The 17,121-nt window shown below is 28.9% G+C and overlaps 2 protein-coding genes across 2 annotated transcripts in view; both read right to left on the reverse strand.

The window, feature by feature from the left end:
- Positions 1-821: 821 nt before the first annotated feature.
- Positions 822-5,996, reverse strand: LOC149885208 (uncharacterized). The gene is made up of 3 exons (XM_090095185.1): positions 4,372-5,996; positions 3,988-4,063; positions 822-3,819 (listed from the first exon to the last, which is right to left on the reverse strand). The coding sequence occupies exons 1-3, from the start codon at positions 4,601-4,603 to the stop codon at positions 1,578-1,580; spliced, it is 2,550 nt and encodes an 849-aa protein (XP_089951311.1). The 5' UTR covers positions 4,604-5,996; the 3' UTR covers positions 822-1,577.
- A 1,492-nt stretch (positions 5,997-7,488) lies between these two features.
- The window catches only part of LOC145186235 (uncharacterized), a 101,861-nt gene continuing 92,228 nt past the window's right edge, over positions 7,489-17,121 (reverse strand). Inside the window, exons 69-86 of the mRNA XM_090094652.1 lie at positions 16,853-16,975; positions 16,438-16,554; positions 15,640-15,768; positions 15,396-15,477; positions 14,514-14,710; positions 14,291-14,410; positions 13,102-13,227; positions 12,823-12,954; positions 12,478-12,738; positions 12,276-12,398; positions 11,975-12,100; positions 11,744-11,875; positions 10,539-10,670; positions 9,061-9,198; positions 8,676-8,849; positions 8,311-8,439; positions 7,953-8,222; positions 7,489-7,740 (exon numbers count right to left, since the gene is read on the reverse strand). Of these exons, the coding sequence (XP_089950778.1) occupies positions 7,685-7,740; positions 7,953-8,222; positions 8,311-8,439; positions 8,676-8,849; positions 9,061-9,198; positions 10,539-10,670; positions 11,744-11,875; positions 11,975-12,100; positions 12,276-12,398; positions 12,478-12,738; positions 12,823-12,954; positions 13,102-13,227; positions 14,291-14,410; positions 14,514-14,710; positions 15,396-15,477; positions 15,640-15,768; positions 16,438-16,554; positions 16,853-16,975 (2,567 nt within the window). The 3' untranslated portion in view covers positions 7,489-7,684. The remainder of the gene's footprint in view (positions 7,741-7,952; positions 8,223-8,310; positions 8,440-8,675; positions 8,850-9,060; positions 9,199-10,538; positions 10,671-11,743; positions 11,876-11,974; positions 12,101-12,275; positions 12,399-12,477; positions 12,739-12,822; positions 12,955-13,101; positions 13,228-14,290; positions 14,411-14,513; positions 14,711-15,395; positions 15,478-15,639; positions 15,769-16,437; positions 16,555-16,852; positions 16,976-17,121) is intronic.

Genomic DNA, 17,121 nt, shown 5'->3' on the forward strand with positions numbered 1-17,121 from the left:
AAATATTCCTAACGCAAATGAAGAGCGTGTATTTTTGTGTTTATATTGCGAAAAAAGATGTTTATCACAAGGTGGTTTAACTCGTCACCTCAATGCCAAGCACAAGGACAAGCTTATTGATAAACAGTTTAGTAAAGAGAAAAAAATAGCAGAGCTTATTCTTCATTCTAATTGCTTTCAAAATTACTTGATTCAGAGTGCAGAAAAGCTTGCCATAGATGAATGCTACCCTACTAAAATAAGAACTGAATTTAAAAATTTTAAATTGACATGTATAGAGGTCAATACAGCTTATTCTTTAATAAAAAGTATTATTGAATCATTTGATGGAAATGCTGAAAATTTTTACCCAGCTTTCTACAAAATATTTTCTGAAGCACCAAGTCCTTTTAAAAATCTTAGCCAAAACTGCACTCTTCTTTTAAGTTTTGAAGTTGCTAATCTGGTCTTGGCTCATCTGACTGGCGCCTCCTTTAATAATGATGTTTTAACATTTAAACATGAATCTTATCAGTTTACTGAAAAAGAAAAATCTATTATCGCTTATCTTAGTGGTTATGTTTTTGGTACCTTTTATCGTAGAATTAGATTTAGTTCTAACATGTCTAGTTTGTATCATAAACAGTGTTTATCATTTTTGCTTGCTGGTAAATGTACAGGAGAAACAATTTCTTTGCCAGAGCATAAACATGTTAATTTGCATGATAGGGGTGGTTTATGGAAAGTAAGTAAAGAGGTTATTTGTATCTTTACTACTGCAGAGTACCATTTTATTTCTATGGCAAAAAAGTCATCTCATACTATCAATTGCAAAGAAATAGTTGATACGTTAATTAAAGACTCTTTTGTGCTTGTTAACTTTTCAAAAATTATACATAGTTCAACTGATAAAGTTCAAAAAGAAATAGCACTTAATTTATTAGAAGATCTTCTAACTCTGTATATACGTGTTCGTACATTTTCCTATGTGAAAGATAAGTTGCAAGCTTTCAAGATTTCTAAAAGTCAAACAAAATCAAATGCATTAAGAAAAGCAATTAAAAAAAAAGTCTCAACTTTGGAACAAGGACATTAAAGACTTGGCATGACTTGGACTTATGAAAACGGCTATTTTCATAGCCACATATCTTTTAAAAATATTAATAGCATATTACTAACTACTCCTGAAGTAGTAAAATGAATACTTAATGACTTACTTTTATGATGTATAAGTTTATGATATATTTCATATTGATATTGTATAAATCAACTTTGATATATACAATATCAATAACAAAATTAATATAATTGTTTTTTCAATTTTAAATTAACAATAACACATCTAATACTTTATAGTGTTACCATTTTTTTAAATTGTAAGATAAATTTTGATATAGACAGATCTTTAAAATTGATTATTTTTGACCAATACATTTATACCAAAAAAAATTTTAAAAATAGTGTACTACATTTTTAAAAAAGAAAATAAGTCGAAATCTATATATGTTAAATTTTAAGTGAAAAATATTAATAATTGAACTCATCAAAAAATATTATCTTATGTTTAATACAGTTTTTACTTGGTTTAAATTTTTTTTTTAACACGATTTAATACTATCACTCGTATTATCTGTATAGCTAATTACATTTCCAGTTACAGGAAGAAATACTTTCTGATTTCTTATCATGTTATCATTGTAACCAAAGTCATTAACAGATGGATTATCTTTTCGTGATCCAAGTGATCGTTGGCGTCCAAAATAATTTTCAATTGGATCCTGACAAAAGCGTTCAGTTAAAACATATTTTACATTTTGCTGCAGTAAAAACTGAACAGATTCTATAATTGAATGAACTGTAATCTTCAAACCTTCATATGTTTGATGGGCAATGAACATCTTTGATTTTGAAATTTTTGAAATATCTCCAGGATGCTCTTCAATAGATTTTAACCAATCTTTAAAGTATTGCAAAAAAACACTTTGTAACCAAAAAAACCTATCATCATTTAATGATGAGAATGGAGCTAGATTTGGTTTTAGATCAAATTTATGACCATTTAAACTTCTTATATTCATTATATCAAAGAAGCTATCCATTAAGGCACAAAACTTAGCAGTGCCTTCAGCTTCAGGTGGTCCGTAATGTAATAAAACTTTTGATACAGTAGAACTTAGCACTTGAGCAGCAAGTTTAACATTCATTATTGAATATGGCGTCAATTTTATATGTTCAAAAGTGAGTTTAGGCAAAATATGTAAGCCACATTCTCTGTCCTCATAAAATATATCAGCAATATGATTCCACAATATGAACATACCACCATTCCACATATATCTTGTTCCTTCTGCATTTTTTGAGTTAGATAAACAGTTACGAACTGTCTTAATTAAATGTGGTGGATCAGATATAAAATAAATAAATCGTTTTTCTGAACTAAAATAGTTAAGGGTTCTATATGTGACATCAACATGCGGATTCATATCATCATTACGTGTCATGGTAAAATGCATTTTAAACAACTTGCGATTTGCAGAAGCTCCATCACAAGTTACAGCAATAACTTTTAAGGAATTTAATTCACAAATTCCAATTGCTTTCCAAAGCAATGGAAAAATTTGACAAGCGGTGGCTCCAGTTGTTGCAAAGTTAGCTAAACTAAATTTAAAAGGATTGACAATACTACGAACAAGAAATACTAAAACATGGGTAGCAAAATCATCTACTTTTGGCAAAGTTGCTATGTTAACATCAGCATCACCAAGATCAACATAACCCACAATCTCCCCAGTGTGCTTGTCCCAAGCTAAGTTTTCCTGAATTTTCATTTCATCCATTAGAATGACAATAAATTTTTCTTGCTCCGAAAAATCTTTGGTTTTTTCTTTTAATTCATCAATTATTTCCTTATTGAATCCACGTTTAGGTTTAATGTAATTTTTATAATCACGTAAGCGACGAAGACTTGGAAGGACAAGAAAACCTGTTCTTGATTTCTCATTGTAACGTATATCATCATACATTGCAGCAGACTTTGATGCCAGTGAAAGACAGTATCGAATTATTATAGGATGATATCTTACATTAGTTGGAGATAACCTCAAATATTTTTGCTGCTCCTCCCAAAATAGCTTCATAAAAGGTGAGATTTTGTTTTGATCTGCATTTGACATAATTGATATTAAATCATCACTTAAACTTGAACTGATAGTCAGGGCAGATTTTGAAATTGAATTTTGTAAATCAATGATTTTTTCTTTCAACTCCTTATTTTCAATTCTATAGTTTTGAATTGTTAACTTTAGGCGATCTGGAGAAGTCAATGATATTGGTGCATTAAGTTTAGCAGGCTTTTTCGCTACACTGTGCTTTCTTTTTGATGATTTGGAAGACTTAGAAATTAAAGTTTTTTCATTTATAATACAGTTATCACAACATTTCAGTTTGCTCAAAACTGAACTGAGTGAGACTCCTAGACAAATACTATAACTTGAAATAACTTTGATCAAGTTTGACAAAGTGATATTTTTCATTGAACTGTCATAACTTTTATAAACTTCATGGGTTGATGGTAAACGCCAGGCATAAATGCGAAGTATAAATGTTAAAGAAGCATCAATAAATATGTCTGTTTTTGTAACTGCATGAATTTCATCTTTTTCAAAAATATGAACGTGAGAAATATTATTATTTATATTCCAACCAGAAGGAAGATTAAGATGTACTATACGCTTAGTAAATTCTTCCATTGATTTGTAACATTCCTGGATTGAGTTTGGTTGAGTATTTAAATTGGATTTCTTATCAACTATGATTTCTGCAGATTTACGAGAAGTTGTGCTTAAAATAAAATTATCAATTCAAGTAGTTTATTTGCAATTATACAACAGTATAAACAAAAAACTATTTTCATATATATATATATATATATATATATATATATATATATATATATATATATATATATATATATATTCTTTATTATTTTTCAAAATAATTTTATTTTACCTTGAAATAGAAAAACTTTTTTGTGGTAAATTTATTTTTGGTATTGATCCAGGAATAAGTGCAGTTTTTAAATCATCTAAAATTATAAAAATGTACCTGAATTTTCTTGTTTCCAGTATAGATACCAACACAATGTTAATACTGATATAATATTTGTCAACTAATCCAGCTAAGTAAACTTTATATAAAATATAAAGTTTATTAGGCTCTATTAGCTAACATTTCAAATAAATATATTTTGAAGATAACGTATTATATCTGAAGTCATCCATCTAATTATACAGTCAACGAAATGCTTCCATATATTATAATTATATGGCATATACAAACCAATTTCTTGAAGCAGCAGTATATTGAATATATAAAATACTCCAATTTACTCACGACGAAGAAGTTGATCCTTTGTGTAATGACGTTCACAAATATAAAGATTTCTTTTTTCGATTTGAGCTTTCAATCCTTTGTCAATCACTCTGTCATGTGTAATTACACTTATTAACTTCTGTCTCCAGTTTGCACTATATTCGTCATCTTTTGTTGGAATACGAAATATAGACAATCCAACATGATTTCTTGATACTGAACAACCAAATATAGCGCAATTGGCTCCTGGCATTTTCAATATTTATCACAGAGTAAATGAAATTAAGTAGCAGCTAAGTACTATGTTTACAATTTGATGCACTCTAAAGTAGTCTGAGCACTAGTATTGAAAGGAACTTAAGTGTTATGAGAAAACGGCCCGCGTTTCCAGACTATTTAAATACTATGACTATGGGGAAATGTTCTTTTTTGAGAAAATCTTGAGTCTGCTTAGACAACTTTTATACTTTTTCTATATTTTATATTTTATACTTTAGATTTTTTTAATGAAAAAAGAAACAACCAGCATTTAAATTTTTTTGTCGTTTAATATTTTTTTAATACTTTTTTTACTTTGTATTTGCATACAATGCTCAAGATCGAGCAGTGAATGCCTCATGAAAGAAATAGCATAAGCCCTAAAATTTGGAATGGTAAAAACATTTTCGGACAGCTGACTAGAGTAAATTAAAGACTCACGTAGATAAAAAAAGAAACAATTCGCGTAGATGAAAAACTCTTTGCTTTCCGTATTGATTTCTTCATGTTGGCTGCAGCATCAAAAAAACCCACCCAAGATCTTCCCTCTGAAGATCAGGAAATTGAGAAATCATGTGGTCTATTCCTAGAGCAACCAAAACCCCTGCATGTCTCCCAAAGATAAGTTTTTGAGTTCAAAGTCTTTGGTATCATAACTCAATGTAAGGGAGACGAAGGGATCACCATTTCTTGCAATCCATCCATCTTTGTGAAAGCTGCTATTTCGCAATGCGGGATGTCCCTCTCAATTTGCTTCTTTATATCAAGTCTTAGATTGCGATAAATCATTGGCAGCTTGTATTTGGATAAGGTGGTTGGACTTTTTGGGTTGGCTTGTTGACAAAGATAATTCAGTAGCATTTTGAAGCCAGCAGTTTCAATAACGTGAAAAGGGTTAGAGAGAACTAGTGCTAGGGTTAGGATGGTATCAAACTCCAACTGTTGTGCACATTGTGAAGGCCACTTTATGGTTTCAGTAAAGTCTTCCATATTTGTTTGGTGACTTGATGATGCAATATGTGGGAGGATATCAAACCTTTTGTTTTTAATAATATGCCCAAAATATCCTCTTATGGTGCTGCACTTATCAGCCTCTCTTTCAGCATTCCCCTCTTCTTGAAGTTTCTGCTCTTTATTTTCGTTATCAACTTTTTGCACCTGGTAAAAAGATAGCGGGGGGAAGGATCTGAAAGAAAATAGTGGAACTATATATGTTAAAAAGGTGTTGACTCTGCTCAAGCTAACTCTTTGGTTGTACTATTGTCTACAAACAAAAAAATAAACATTCTTACCAAATTAAGCGGACTCGAAACTCAGATAAACACTATAAGTAATGTTGGAATAATATAGATAGAATAGAAAAGAGGTTTTTAATAAAAATGGCTCTTCCTCCCTAGCATATCTTTGGTTTGAAACTCTTATTTTATGATATTAGATCTTACAGTTTATGCTATTTAGTGTCTTAAAAAATTAACATTACTGACGTCATACACAGTACGTAAGAGTTATATTTTTGAACAACAAAGCTAATTTACAAATTAATAACTTGTCTTCTTCTTCTTCTTCTTCTTCTTCTTCTTCTTCTTCTTCTTCTTCTTCTTCTTCTTCTTCTTCTTCTTCTTCTTCTTCTTCTTCTTCTTCTTCTTCTTCTTCTTCTTCTTCTTCTTCTTCTTCTTCTTCTTCTTCTTCTTCTTCTTCTTCTTCTTCTTCTTCTTCTTCTTCTTCTTCTTCTTCTTCTTCTTCTTCTTCTTCTTCTTCTTCTTCTTCTTCTTCCTCTGTAAATGCTATTGTTGTTATTGTTATTACTAGCTGTTGTTAATAACAATAATAATAATAACAATAAGAATAATAATAATAATAACAATAATAATAACAATAATAATAACAATAAAAATAACAATAATAATAACAATAATAATAATAATAATAATAGTAATAATAACAATAACAATAACAATAATAATAATAATAATAATAATAATAATAATAATAATAATAATAATAATAATAATAATAATGATAATAATAATAATAATAATAATAATAATAATAATAATAATAATAATAATAATAATAATAATAATAATAATAATAATAGTTTAGCCTTCTTGCCCTTTTCTTGCCAGTCTTCTGCTGATAATCATTTTTGATCAAGAGAAGGTGTTTCTCAACAAATATTTTAAATCAGCACAACCAAAATTTTTACCGCCACCAATTAAGCATTAAACAACTTATTGATGTGCCACCAACAAAAGAGGTTCACCTAACAGAGGTTAATAAAATATGTGTTTAAGGGTTAATATAATAAATATAACATAAATAATAGGCTAAGTAAATAAGACATAGTTATAATAATTAAAGTCACAGTATAGTGAAACGAATAGATAAGTGATAGTATGCAAGAATAAGGATTAATAAAATATGAATTTATTTTCATATGATTACATGATAAGATTGTTGGGAAATAATATTGCTGCAAAAAACGCACTTTTTTTACCGTTTTTAAATTTAACACCCAACAACTCAAAAGCTACACATGCTAAAGATTAAAAAAAAATGGATTAACCTTATTTAGAGTGTTTACCATTTAGTTAGAGTGAGAACTCCCCCGACCATTTGAGGGATTAAATTCGTCTCCAAACAGTCCTTTTGTAAATATCTAATAGTTACTGTGATATAGAAAGAAAGTCATTCTTGACGATTTTTACAGTGTTCATTGGCTATAGAAACGTGATTAGCGGCGACGTTGTTATAATTTTAAAAACTTGAAATCAACAAGAACAACTATTTGATTGCAGAAGTTTTCTTCATTATAAGTTAACAAAAGATATAAAAGAGACACAAAAGGGTAACTTTTAATAAAAATAGAAAACTATTGTGTGAAATTGAATTTCATAAAATCTAATTTTAATCTATTTTGCATCACAAAAAGTCTGTTTATAAGATCAGTTTGTCTATCAAATTTAAATGCGTCATTAAAAAAACAAATACGTCCTAAAAAAACCGTCACTTAAAAACACGTCGTTTAAAAAAAAAAATTCGATCATTCGGAGAAACGTGTTGCTCGAGCAAGTGATCACTTTGAGACAATCAAATTCCTCGGAAAGTAATTTGGATATATGTCAGCAAATTCTAGAGAAATCATATGACGCATAAATTTTAATCCGAAGAAACCAACAAAAAACTGCCTGTATATAACCATCAAATGGAAAACAACTCAGTTTTCATATAAATAAGTTCATGTAAGGTATTTACTTTTTGGAAAGAAGAAAAAAAGCAGATGGATTAAAAAAGATATAACAATATAAATAAAAAGTAAGAGCAGAATTATTTTTACAACTTACCAATATCAAGTGCGCACTCATGTCGTTTAAGTGACAACCGTGCTTGCAACTTCATAAAAGCTGTCTTTATGCTCGTGTACATGACGAGCCTGGATTGAACTGTATAATACTTTTGGAGTAAGACTGCTTTCTTCTTAACGTAAGCGTTGCAATCAATGATTTTTTTGAGAGAAAACTTCACTTCTATCGACTTTGTAATAATGCTTTGCAATTTCTGAAGATTTTCGTTCATCATTAGCGTAGCATCAATACTTCCGTCACAAGTAGAAGCTGTAACAGTTCAAAAAATCATTAAATTAGTTTTTAAAAGCCAATAGGTAAACAGAGCACGTCATAGTTTTAATGAGCAGTGAAATACCTTTTGAATACCAACCAACCCACATTCGCAGATTGTGAAACCATTCATCAATGCTATCTTCAAAAGTGATAGATGCATCATCCATATTTTCCCACTTTTCACACTCAGTTGACTTTAAAACTTTTACTTCTAAAGAAAACAACAGCGTAAGAATATCTTTTATTTAAAAAGCAAAAGGCCGAAATATCCAGAATTATCAATATTCCTGAATCATAAATTATAAAAAACAAAGTAAAAAAAATAAACGATTTTGAAGTTTTTAATTAAATGAAAAAAAACTGCGCAACAAACTTTCATTACTTCAGGATGTTGGTAAAATATATTTTCTAATTCATAAATTATCAGTTAAAGAACAGATAAATTACTGTTATCGCAATATTCGGAATTGCAAAGTTCTTCTTTTTCGTGTTCTCCGACACAGATTTCAGGTCCGAAATTCTCACACCTTCTTGTAAACGAAATCTTTCCCTGTTTCTGATCACTTTTACAAAACTGAGTGCATGGACCCACCTGCTCCCACGAACTCCAAAAGCTATGTTCTAAATTATCATCACAAATATGACATTTCAAAAACATTAAAAATGGCAGAAAACTATAATTGTTCTAAATACCACTTACAAATAAAAAGTCAGCAAAAAATATATACTGGTAGGAAGCCTTTTACATGAACTTTTCTCAAATATTTTCAAGAACGCACAAAAAAAAATGTTAAAGAAAAATGTTAAAGACTGAAAAACTTCATTAACTTACGATAACAACGCTGTAAAGAAATACTGGTCACATTATCTCCATAATAACCATCATTGCACTTACATACGTAGCTGCCCTTTTGATTTAGACATTTGGAATTTTCAGGACAAATATTTTCAATTTTGCACTCATCGACATCTGAAAACAAAGACATGCATGATTTGTATGTAATCACATTGATGCTCAGACTAAGTCGAAAGTAGAACTTTTAAAACCTATTAAATTACCAATTTCTACAAATAAGGCTACTACTGTCCAGAAATGAGCATTTGAACTAAGTTTGCTGTAACTAAAATACCAGCTATTGCTATTTCATTTTGTCCTTTGTTTGCATCAGACGTTCTTATTTTTACAGATGGACATTGTATTGATTTTTACATGGTTTTTGACTTGCTAATGTGAATATATAGTGTTTATATAAAAATTTTAAACTTCTTGTTTCTACTCATTTTTTCAAAATGCTTAGATCACATTTAGAGAAAATTTATTTTAATTTGGAAGACCTACAAAATTTTTGGTTTGTAATAATTTTTTCAAATAGAAACCAGTATTTGTAAAAGAGCACCTCCTTTTTCTTTTCTTTTGTAGAAAGTTTAAGTTTAGTTTTGTTAAATGTATTATGAGCCAAAAGTGTGTGTCAAACTATACTTTTTAAAGCAGCTTATCATATATTTATATAACCTTGAATGCTTTTTTAATGAGACATGCAACAAGGAGTGTTCTGTCAAAACATTTGATAAATTCTTTATGGAAAAACATTTGATAAATTCTTCATGGAAAAACATTTGATAAATTCTTCATGGAAAAACATTTGATAAATTCTTCATGGAAAAACATTTGATAAATTCTTCATGGAAAAACATTTGATAAATTCTTCATGGAAAAAGATTTTTTTTACAAGTTTCTCAAAAAAAAACAACATGCTTTTCTCAATTTAAATTAAAATGGTGTACTATTATTATGTTACTCAAATTTACCTCCCACCTACCCACATTTTAATTTAAATCTCAATTTAAATTAAAAATGTGGGTAGAAATAATGTACAGATGAAAATTTTGAAAAAGCATCCACATCGATATTCTGCATGTGATGTAGAAAGCAGATTTTTATTTTTTATTTTATAATTAAGATTTATTTTTTTATAAAACTGTTTTTAAGGTTTTACCCTCTGAAGCATAAATTTTTAAAACAAAAATTCCAACTTTTTATTTACAACAGCATTCAATTGATTGCTATACAAAAATATCTTAAAGTCAATTCTACCCAGTTTTAATTTTTTTAATAATTTTTAAAGTATTCTACATCATAATTTTGGCCTTTATTTTGTTAATCTTTAATGGACATTCATGCACTGTTGAAAAATCAAGGAATTGTATTTAGTTGGCTTAAATTTAAAAACATATATACATAAATGACAAATATGCGCATATACATAAAATAAATACATAGGCATGTATGCATAAGTAACAACAAAGTACCTTCACATTGACCAATATCATTTTTAGCATAACCAGCAGCGCATAAGCATTCAAAACCTGTTTCAACACCAATACATCTTTCACCAGATGGACATGTTGATACATTTGCATATGCAGCACATTCATCAAAAGCTAACATTAAAAAAAAATTTTAAAAATTATTGCTTTATGTATTCCACATAGTAATCAAAAAGGTTTTTGCAACATATTCACGAACCCTTGAAACTATTCACTTTGTCTTAGTGGCTATTGAAAATCATATTTTTTAGCTAGTCCATAGAAATATAACATGGAAGAAAACAATTTCTTTTGAGCCATGCAACACATCAGAGTTACTTGTAATTATGTGTATAGTTCTATTCTTTGAGGCTAAAGGTGGAATAATCAACTGTCCTAAATTTGGTCATCTTGCATTGTAAGAATACCAAAAGCATTCAGGGCAGTGAATGCTGGTGTTGACCAAAACCACTGAGGATATAAAGAACCTTATCACAGGAAATGAACTCTGTTTACTGAAGATAAATTTTTAACTATAAAGAAATCACTAATTAAACTGAACAATAAAGTGTTTGCTATGTTACAACAAGATGCAGCAGAACTAGTTCAGGATGTTGAGAGAGCTCACCATCTAGCTTCTGTGATGGTTTTGTAGGGAGTGATGATGTCAGAGCGATGACCAATGATGAGGTCACCTATGATGAGGTAAAAAGTTAAAACTCATACCAAATAATATAAATCCAGTGCTTTGGAAAACCTTGAATTAGTCTTTAATGGATAATTTAACTTTTTTAAAATTAAAATTTTTTAATACTATTATAAAAAAAAAAATACTTCATGATTTTTTTATAAACCATCATTAAGACTTAAGTTTATATTCCCACTTCATCTTATTTTATTTAAATTAAGCAAAAATAGATGTATATATATATGATTTTTTGCAACTTTGTCCCAAGCATCCCATACATTTGCACAAATTTAAAAATGGCAGTTCTTAAGGCTCTCTAGGCATGCCACATCTAGCCGTTAAAGGTTTTTAGTTTGTTAAAAAACCTCTAACAAATATCAAAAAAGCTACAGTACCTCCAAGCAATTAGACATAATAGACTCAAGAGTGGCTAAAAAAAAGTTTTATTTCAATAGATAAAAGGCCATCAAGCAGCGCTCGCCTGAACTCTATAAATATTTGAACTTATACAACAAGTTACCTTTACAAACAGATCCTACTCTTTGGTACCCTGGTTGACAATTACACGTAAATCCAGGGCCGACATTGTTAAAACACAATTCATGAGGCTTAGTGCAAGGGTATGGTAACAAACTTTTACATTCATCAATTTCTAAAATGAAGAAAATGTATATTATCAAAAGAAACTATATTATCAATAGCATATGGTTTTGTCATTGAATGAGTTTCAATGAGTTGAAAAAATAATTACCTTCACAAAGCAGCAGATGATTCATGATGTAACCTTCTTTACACAAGCAATCAAACTGACCAGGGCTTACCATTGAGCAGTTAGAATTCATTGGACAAACAGATTCCAAAGAACACAGGTTGATCTCTGTAAAGTGAAACTCAGTAACAACAACAATAATGTTAACAGTAGCAATACTATGTAATGTATATAGCAATTGAACTGTGAATTAAAAAATTGTTTGTAATTTGTCATGATATCCAAAATTTCACTCATTACCAGTGCATAGGTTGAATTTGCAGATAGAAAAAGAGAAACTCACCTTCACAACTATGTGTATTTGTATTATATTCAAAGCCAGCCATACAAATACAATCATAAGAGCCTTCAGTGTTTTTGCAGTGCTCATTCTCTCCTTTGCACCACTTTGAGCATTCATTGACGTCTTAATATAATAACCTTTTTTTATAAGAAAAGATTTCAAAAAAAAAAGTGGAAAGAAACAATTTATTTTATCCACTCACCTATGCAGATGTTATTTGCAGATAAGTCCCAGCCAGATGGACAAGAGCAATTGTATGTTCGATTACTTTGAAGGACATTCTCATTTTGACAAATTCCTCTCACAGGATCGCACTTGTGCATATTGGTCTTACATTCATCATAATCTTGACATATATCAGCAGCTGCATTATAAAAAGAGCCTGTAGGACATTGACACTCAAATGTTCCATTGCCATTGATGCAGGTAGCATTTTTACAGTAGTTTTCACATTCATTTATATCTAAATGATTTCCAAAAAATAATATAAAAACAATCCTTTTTTAAATCATGAAAAAATGAATTACCAATAGAGATGACAACCTACCCACACAACTCTTCTGATCATCACCTAGTTTCCATCCATCATTGCAGGAGCATTGGAAACCACCTTCTGTATTTATGCATTTGCTGTTTAACCAATTGCAGTTGTCAGTTCCTAGCGCACAGTCATCAATATCTTATGAAAGATAAATAAAAAACTTTAAAACTACAACTTCAATAAAACTTTTTGTAAAAAAAGTTTTAATGTGAATAAGTTAAAGAAAAATTGGAGGTTGAGGATGAAGATTGAAAGACTGATAAGCAACAAAAGTAAAATTCTTACCTTCACAAGTTAACAAGTTATCAAAAGAAATGTAACCATTTTTACAAAAGCATTTTGCATTGGTGGAGTTGACCACTTGACACTTTTGGTTTTTGTATGAAAAACATGAGAGAGCACCACATAGAGCTGTTAAATATAAATATAATATTTATATTGTTAATATTCATAATAATAATGCTAACAAAATAAAATGCAAATGTAACAGTTTAGTAAAGACAAGGCTGATATACCTGTTATGTTAATGTTATGACATATTTTTACATTTTTAGCAAACACTCTATTAAACAGTTAAAAAACTAGAATCATGGTTTGTCTCTCTAATATTTAATTAAAGTATACACTCAAAAAGAACATAAAACTCTCGTAAATTAAATTTGATATCAATGAAATTAATAAGTATACTGGTAGAACTTTTTACGCTGGTCAAGAATCTTTTTTCAAAATTTAATTTGCTATTCAGGGAAAAAAAGTTGAGTTAAAAACAGAGAACTGTGGGATTAAATGAAATATGCTAATTGATCACTTGTTAACAGTTTAAGCTAAACATTTTTTCTCAAGTTGCTGTTAAGTTGCATTTTTACAAATGATTTTCAAATGACTTAGATCTAATAATGCTTAACTGTGGAACTTTGCTTTTAATTGATTCTATAAATTTGTCTTCTCATTCACTAAACGGAGACATTTTCAACAGCACATTTGGTTTTATGCAAGCCTGGCAATATGTTTAAAAAATACAACCCTTTTCTGTCATAAGGTTTAACTCTTTATTAGAAAAGTGCCCAATCCAATGATACAAATGAGAACACAGTAATTGGGTTAAGCATCCCATTCAACAATGTAAACATGTCAAATTATGGAGAAAACATGCTTACCAGAAGCTTCTTTTAACAGACATTTTGTATAAATTGTTTTATCGGCATAAGATTCAACATTTTCAATGAAGTAAAAACTATTGATAAGAACTCAAACCAGTGGCCCTGAGTATTAAAGCTTATTGAAAAGATTTTTACACCTGATTTTCACACCTGTCACTTGTCATAATGAAGCATCTTAAAACAATGTTTACATTATTCTTCATTGAGTGATGTAGCGAATGTGACATATTGCTTAAAACGATTTTTTAGGTATGAATATCTTGAAAACTAAAACCCAAACAATACAAAACTGATCATAAAGTAAACACACTTACAACCAGGATCAACTGTAACTATAGGTGGATAGTAAGGTGAGCTCAAGACGCTACCATTAGTAGTGACGGCTTGAAGAAATGAGGTATAAGTCTCTCCTTCAGCCAGAACAATATTATCATCTTAAGATAATGAAAATAAACAAATATCAAAGAGTAGCTTTTAAAACACTAAAATCTAACTTGGTGTTAAAAACAGAAAACCAATAATGTGAATTATAGTTACAGATTTCAGCATCCCTGCGTTTGCGATTAGATTTTGAACTTGATCCACCAATCTTGAAATCTTTATCTTTTGGAGTAACTTGACCAACTCGATAACAACCATCAACATGATTATCTATATCTTCTTTAGTATATTCATTTGGTGCTTTTGTAGGGCGTATTAAGTTGAGCAGTTTTTGAAGAATGACATAAATAACACTAAAAAAAAATTTATTTAGAACTTAGATTTCCTTTTAGCTTCCACATCTTTTAAACTGTAAAAAAAAAAAAAAAAAAAAAAAAAAAAAAAAAAAAAAAAAAGAATTCAAAACCTAATCTAAGATATTATAGGCTCTAGATTAGATTTTGCTTTTTTTTTTTTTTTTTTTTTTTTTTTTTTTTTTCAGTTCAAAGATATTTGACTCTTAGTCCACAAGACATGACAAGAATGACTCAACTTCTTGATCAAGTAAGTAAGAACATGTTTCATAAACAGAAAAATACTATGGTTTCAGATACTTGCATATCAGACAAAGCAGTATTCATGTTAGCTCTGACTAAAAAATGATACAAATGGGCAAACAAAGAAACTTTTCTACTCTGCTAGAAAGGTTTATGTACCCAATATTCATTGAGATTTAGTTCATTAATAAAGTAGTTGTAAAAGTTGGTTTGAAAAGCAAATCATTTTATTTTTAAAAATCAATTTTTAATTCTTATTTTTACAACACTTCTGTGTGCATTTTTTACATGCACTTGATAAAACTGAGTTGATGAAAAAATAATAAACTACTGAACTTGTTTGTGACATTAAAAGTTAAGGAATTTTTTTCTAATTATAAATTAATAAAAGCATGTATAATTATCTATTTAAAAATGAAGTGAATCAATAAAATAAAAATACTGTATTTCTTCTTCATCTACATCTTCAAATGGCAGTATAGCAATTACAAAAGATGTTGAAGTTATACCCAAAGGTGGAGGACCTAAAAAACAAATTTCACTTTTAAATTTGTTCTTCAAATTAAAAAAAAAAAATACATTTGAAAGACTGGACCCTTATATTCATAAATAGTAAAAATTGAAAATCAAAATTCAGAAAAAAGTAAACTAAAATAAAAAAATAAACTAAAATAAAAAAAAAATACCAGAACAACTGTTGTTAGTTTCACTCAAAACCCAATCTCCGCTGCAAGAGCAATCATAACTGCGAAAGGTATTGTTGCAAACACCATAAGTCCAGTTGCAAGCATTTTTTACAACACACTCATCAATATCTAAATGCAACAAACTAATTTTTTGAATCAAAAGTTTATAAAATATAGAATAAATTTAATTTTATAATAATAATATATCCAAATAAATTTATAGAACAAATTTACTTGCATAAGAAAATACTATTTTCTTGAGGAATATAACCTTTTATATGGTCTCAACATTTTAAGCATTACAATTTTATCTAGCAATGAAGGAAAGTTATTTTTAAAACAACAAAAAATCTTTGCAAAGGTTGCAACTAAAGGGTTTTAAAAACTTCAAACTAAGTGCCAGTTGAATGAGCATTGCCAGTCTCAGAACTACAACAGCCCTAATACAGCCCTGAATGATTTCTAATCAAACTATCAAATGTCAACAATTTCAACATTTTTAGTAACAACATACTTACAAACGTACTTTTACATACTTGTTAAAACTTAATACAAAAAATAACACCAACTTTTAATATTGTAAAAAAGCTCAAACAATACTTTGTATATTTGCAAAGTAACACTATGCATAAAACAGTGATTACTGTTTGATCAAAAAACCAAATTCATTGACAGAAAATAAAAACTCCACAAACAACTTTTTTTAACATTTTTTTTAAAAGAGGAAAAAGCATCATGAGCTACAAAAACTAAAAACACCTTTTAAAGCTTTTGCATATCTTTTGCTTTACAACTTACCAACACAACTTGTTCCATTTAACTGCAGCCCAGCCTCACACGAGCATCTGTAACTTCCTATTGTATTTTTGCATATACTATACGTCCAGTTACAAGTAGTAGCACACTCATCAATATCTAAATTGTTCCCAAGTTTATCAACAAATTAATATAGAAACTACTTTGATTGATTTATAGAAACAGGAAACTTCAAAATTTGGTATTGAACTTTTGTTCAATGTATTATTACTACTTAGACTAACCATTTTTTTAAATGACATTATATGTAGTCTTGATTTTCATAAAAGTCTTATAAGTCATCTAATTCATTTCCATTTTTAAAAATGTAAGAAATTCAACTTTGATTGCAAACCAATATTTTTAATGTCCAAATAGTAAAAAAACAAAAAGCTTTAAATACAAAATGACACTTTACCAATGCATTCAGTTCCTTTGGCGTTTAATTTAAAGCCACTATCACAAGCACATTCATAGCTTCCATCTAGATTTTTGCATTTGTTATTTGGCCAGTTACAAGTGTACTTACATTCATCAATATCTAAGTTTAAAGTGAAACAAATAAGAATCAAAACAGAGTTTGAAGATTAATAGTGATTTTTAAGTTATAAAGAGAAGAAAGGTTAAACAAATATCATAACTAGTTGCAGCCATTATACAAACTTCTTTGAACCAAAAAAAACATTC

This window comes from Hydra viridissima, unplaced genomic scaffold (genome assembly GCF_058129835.1).
Source record: "Hydra viridissima isolate aposymbiotic clone 2 unplaced genomic scaffold, HvirCarnegie_v1 scaffold_8, whole genome shotgun sequence".
In the NCBI taxonomy this organism is placed as follows: Eukaryota; Metazoa; Cnidaria; class Hydrozoa; order Anthoathecata; family Hydridae; genus Hydra; species Hydra viridissima.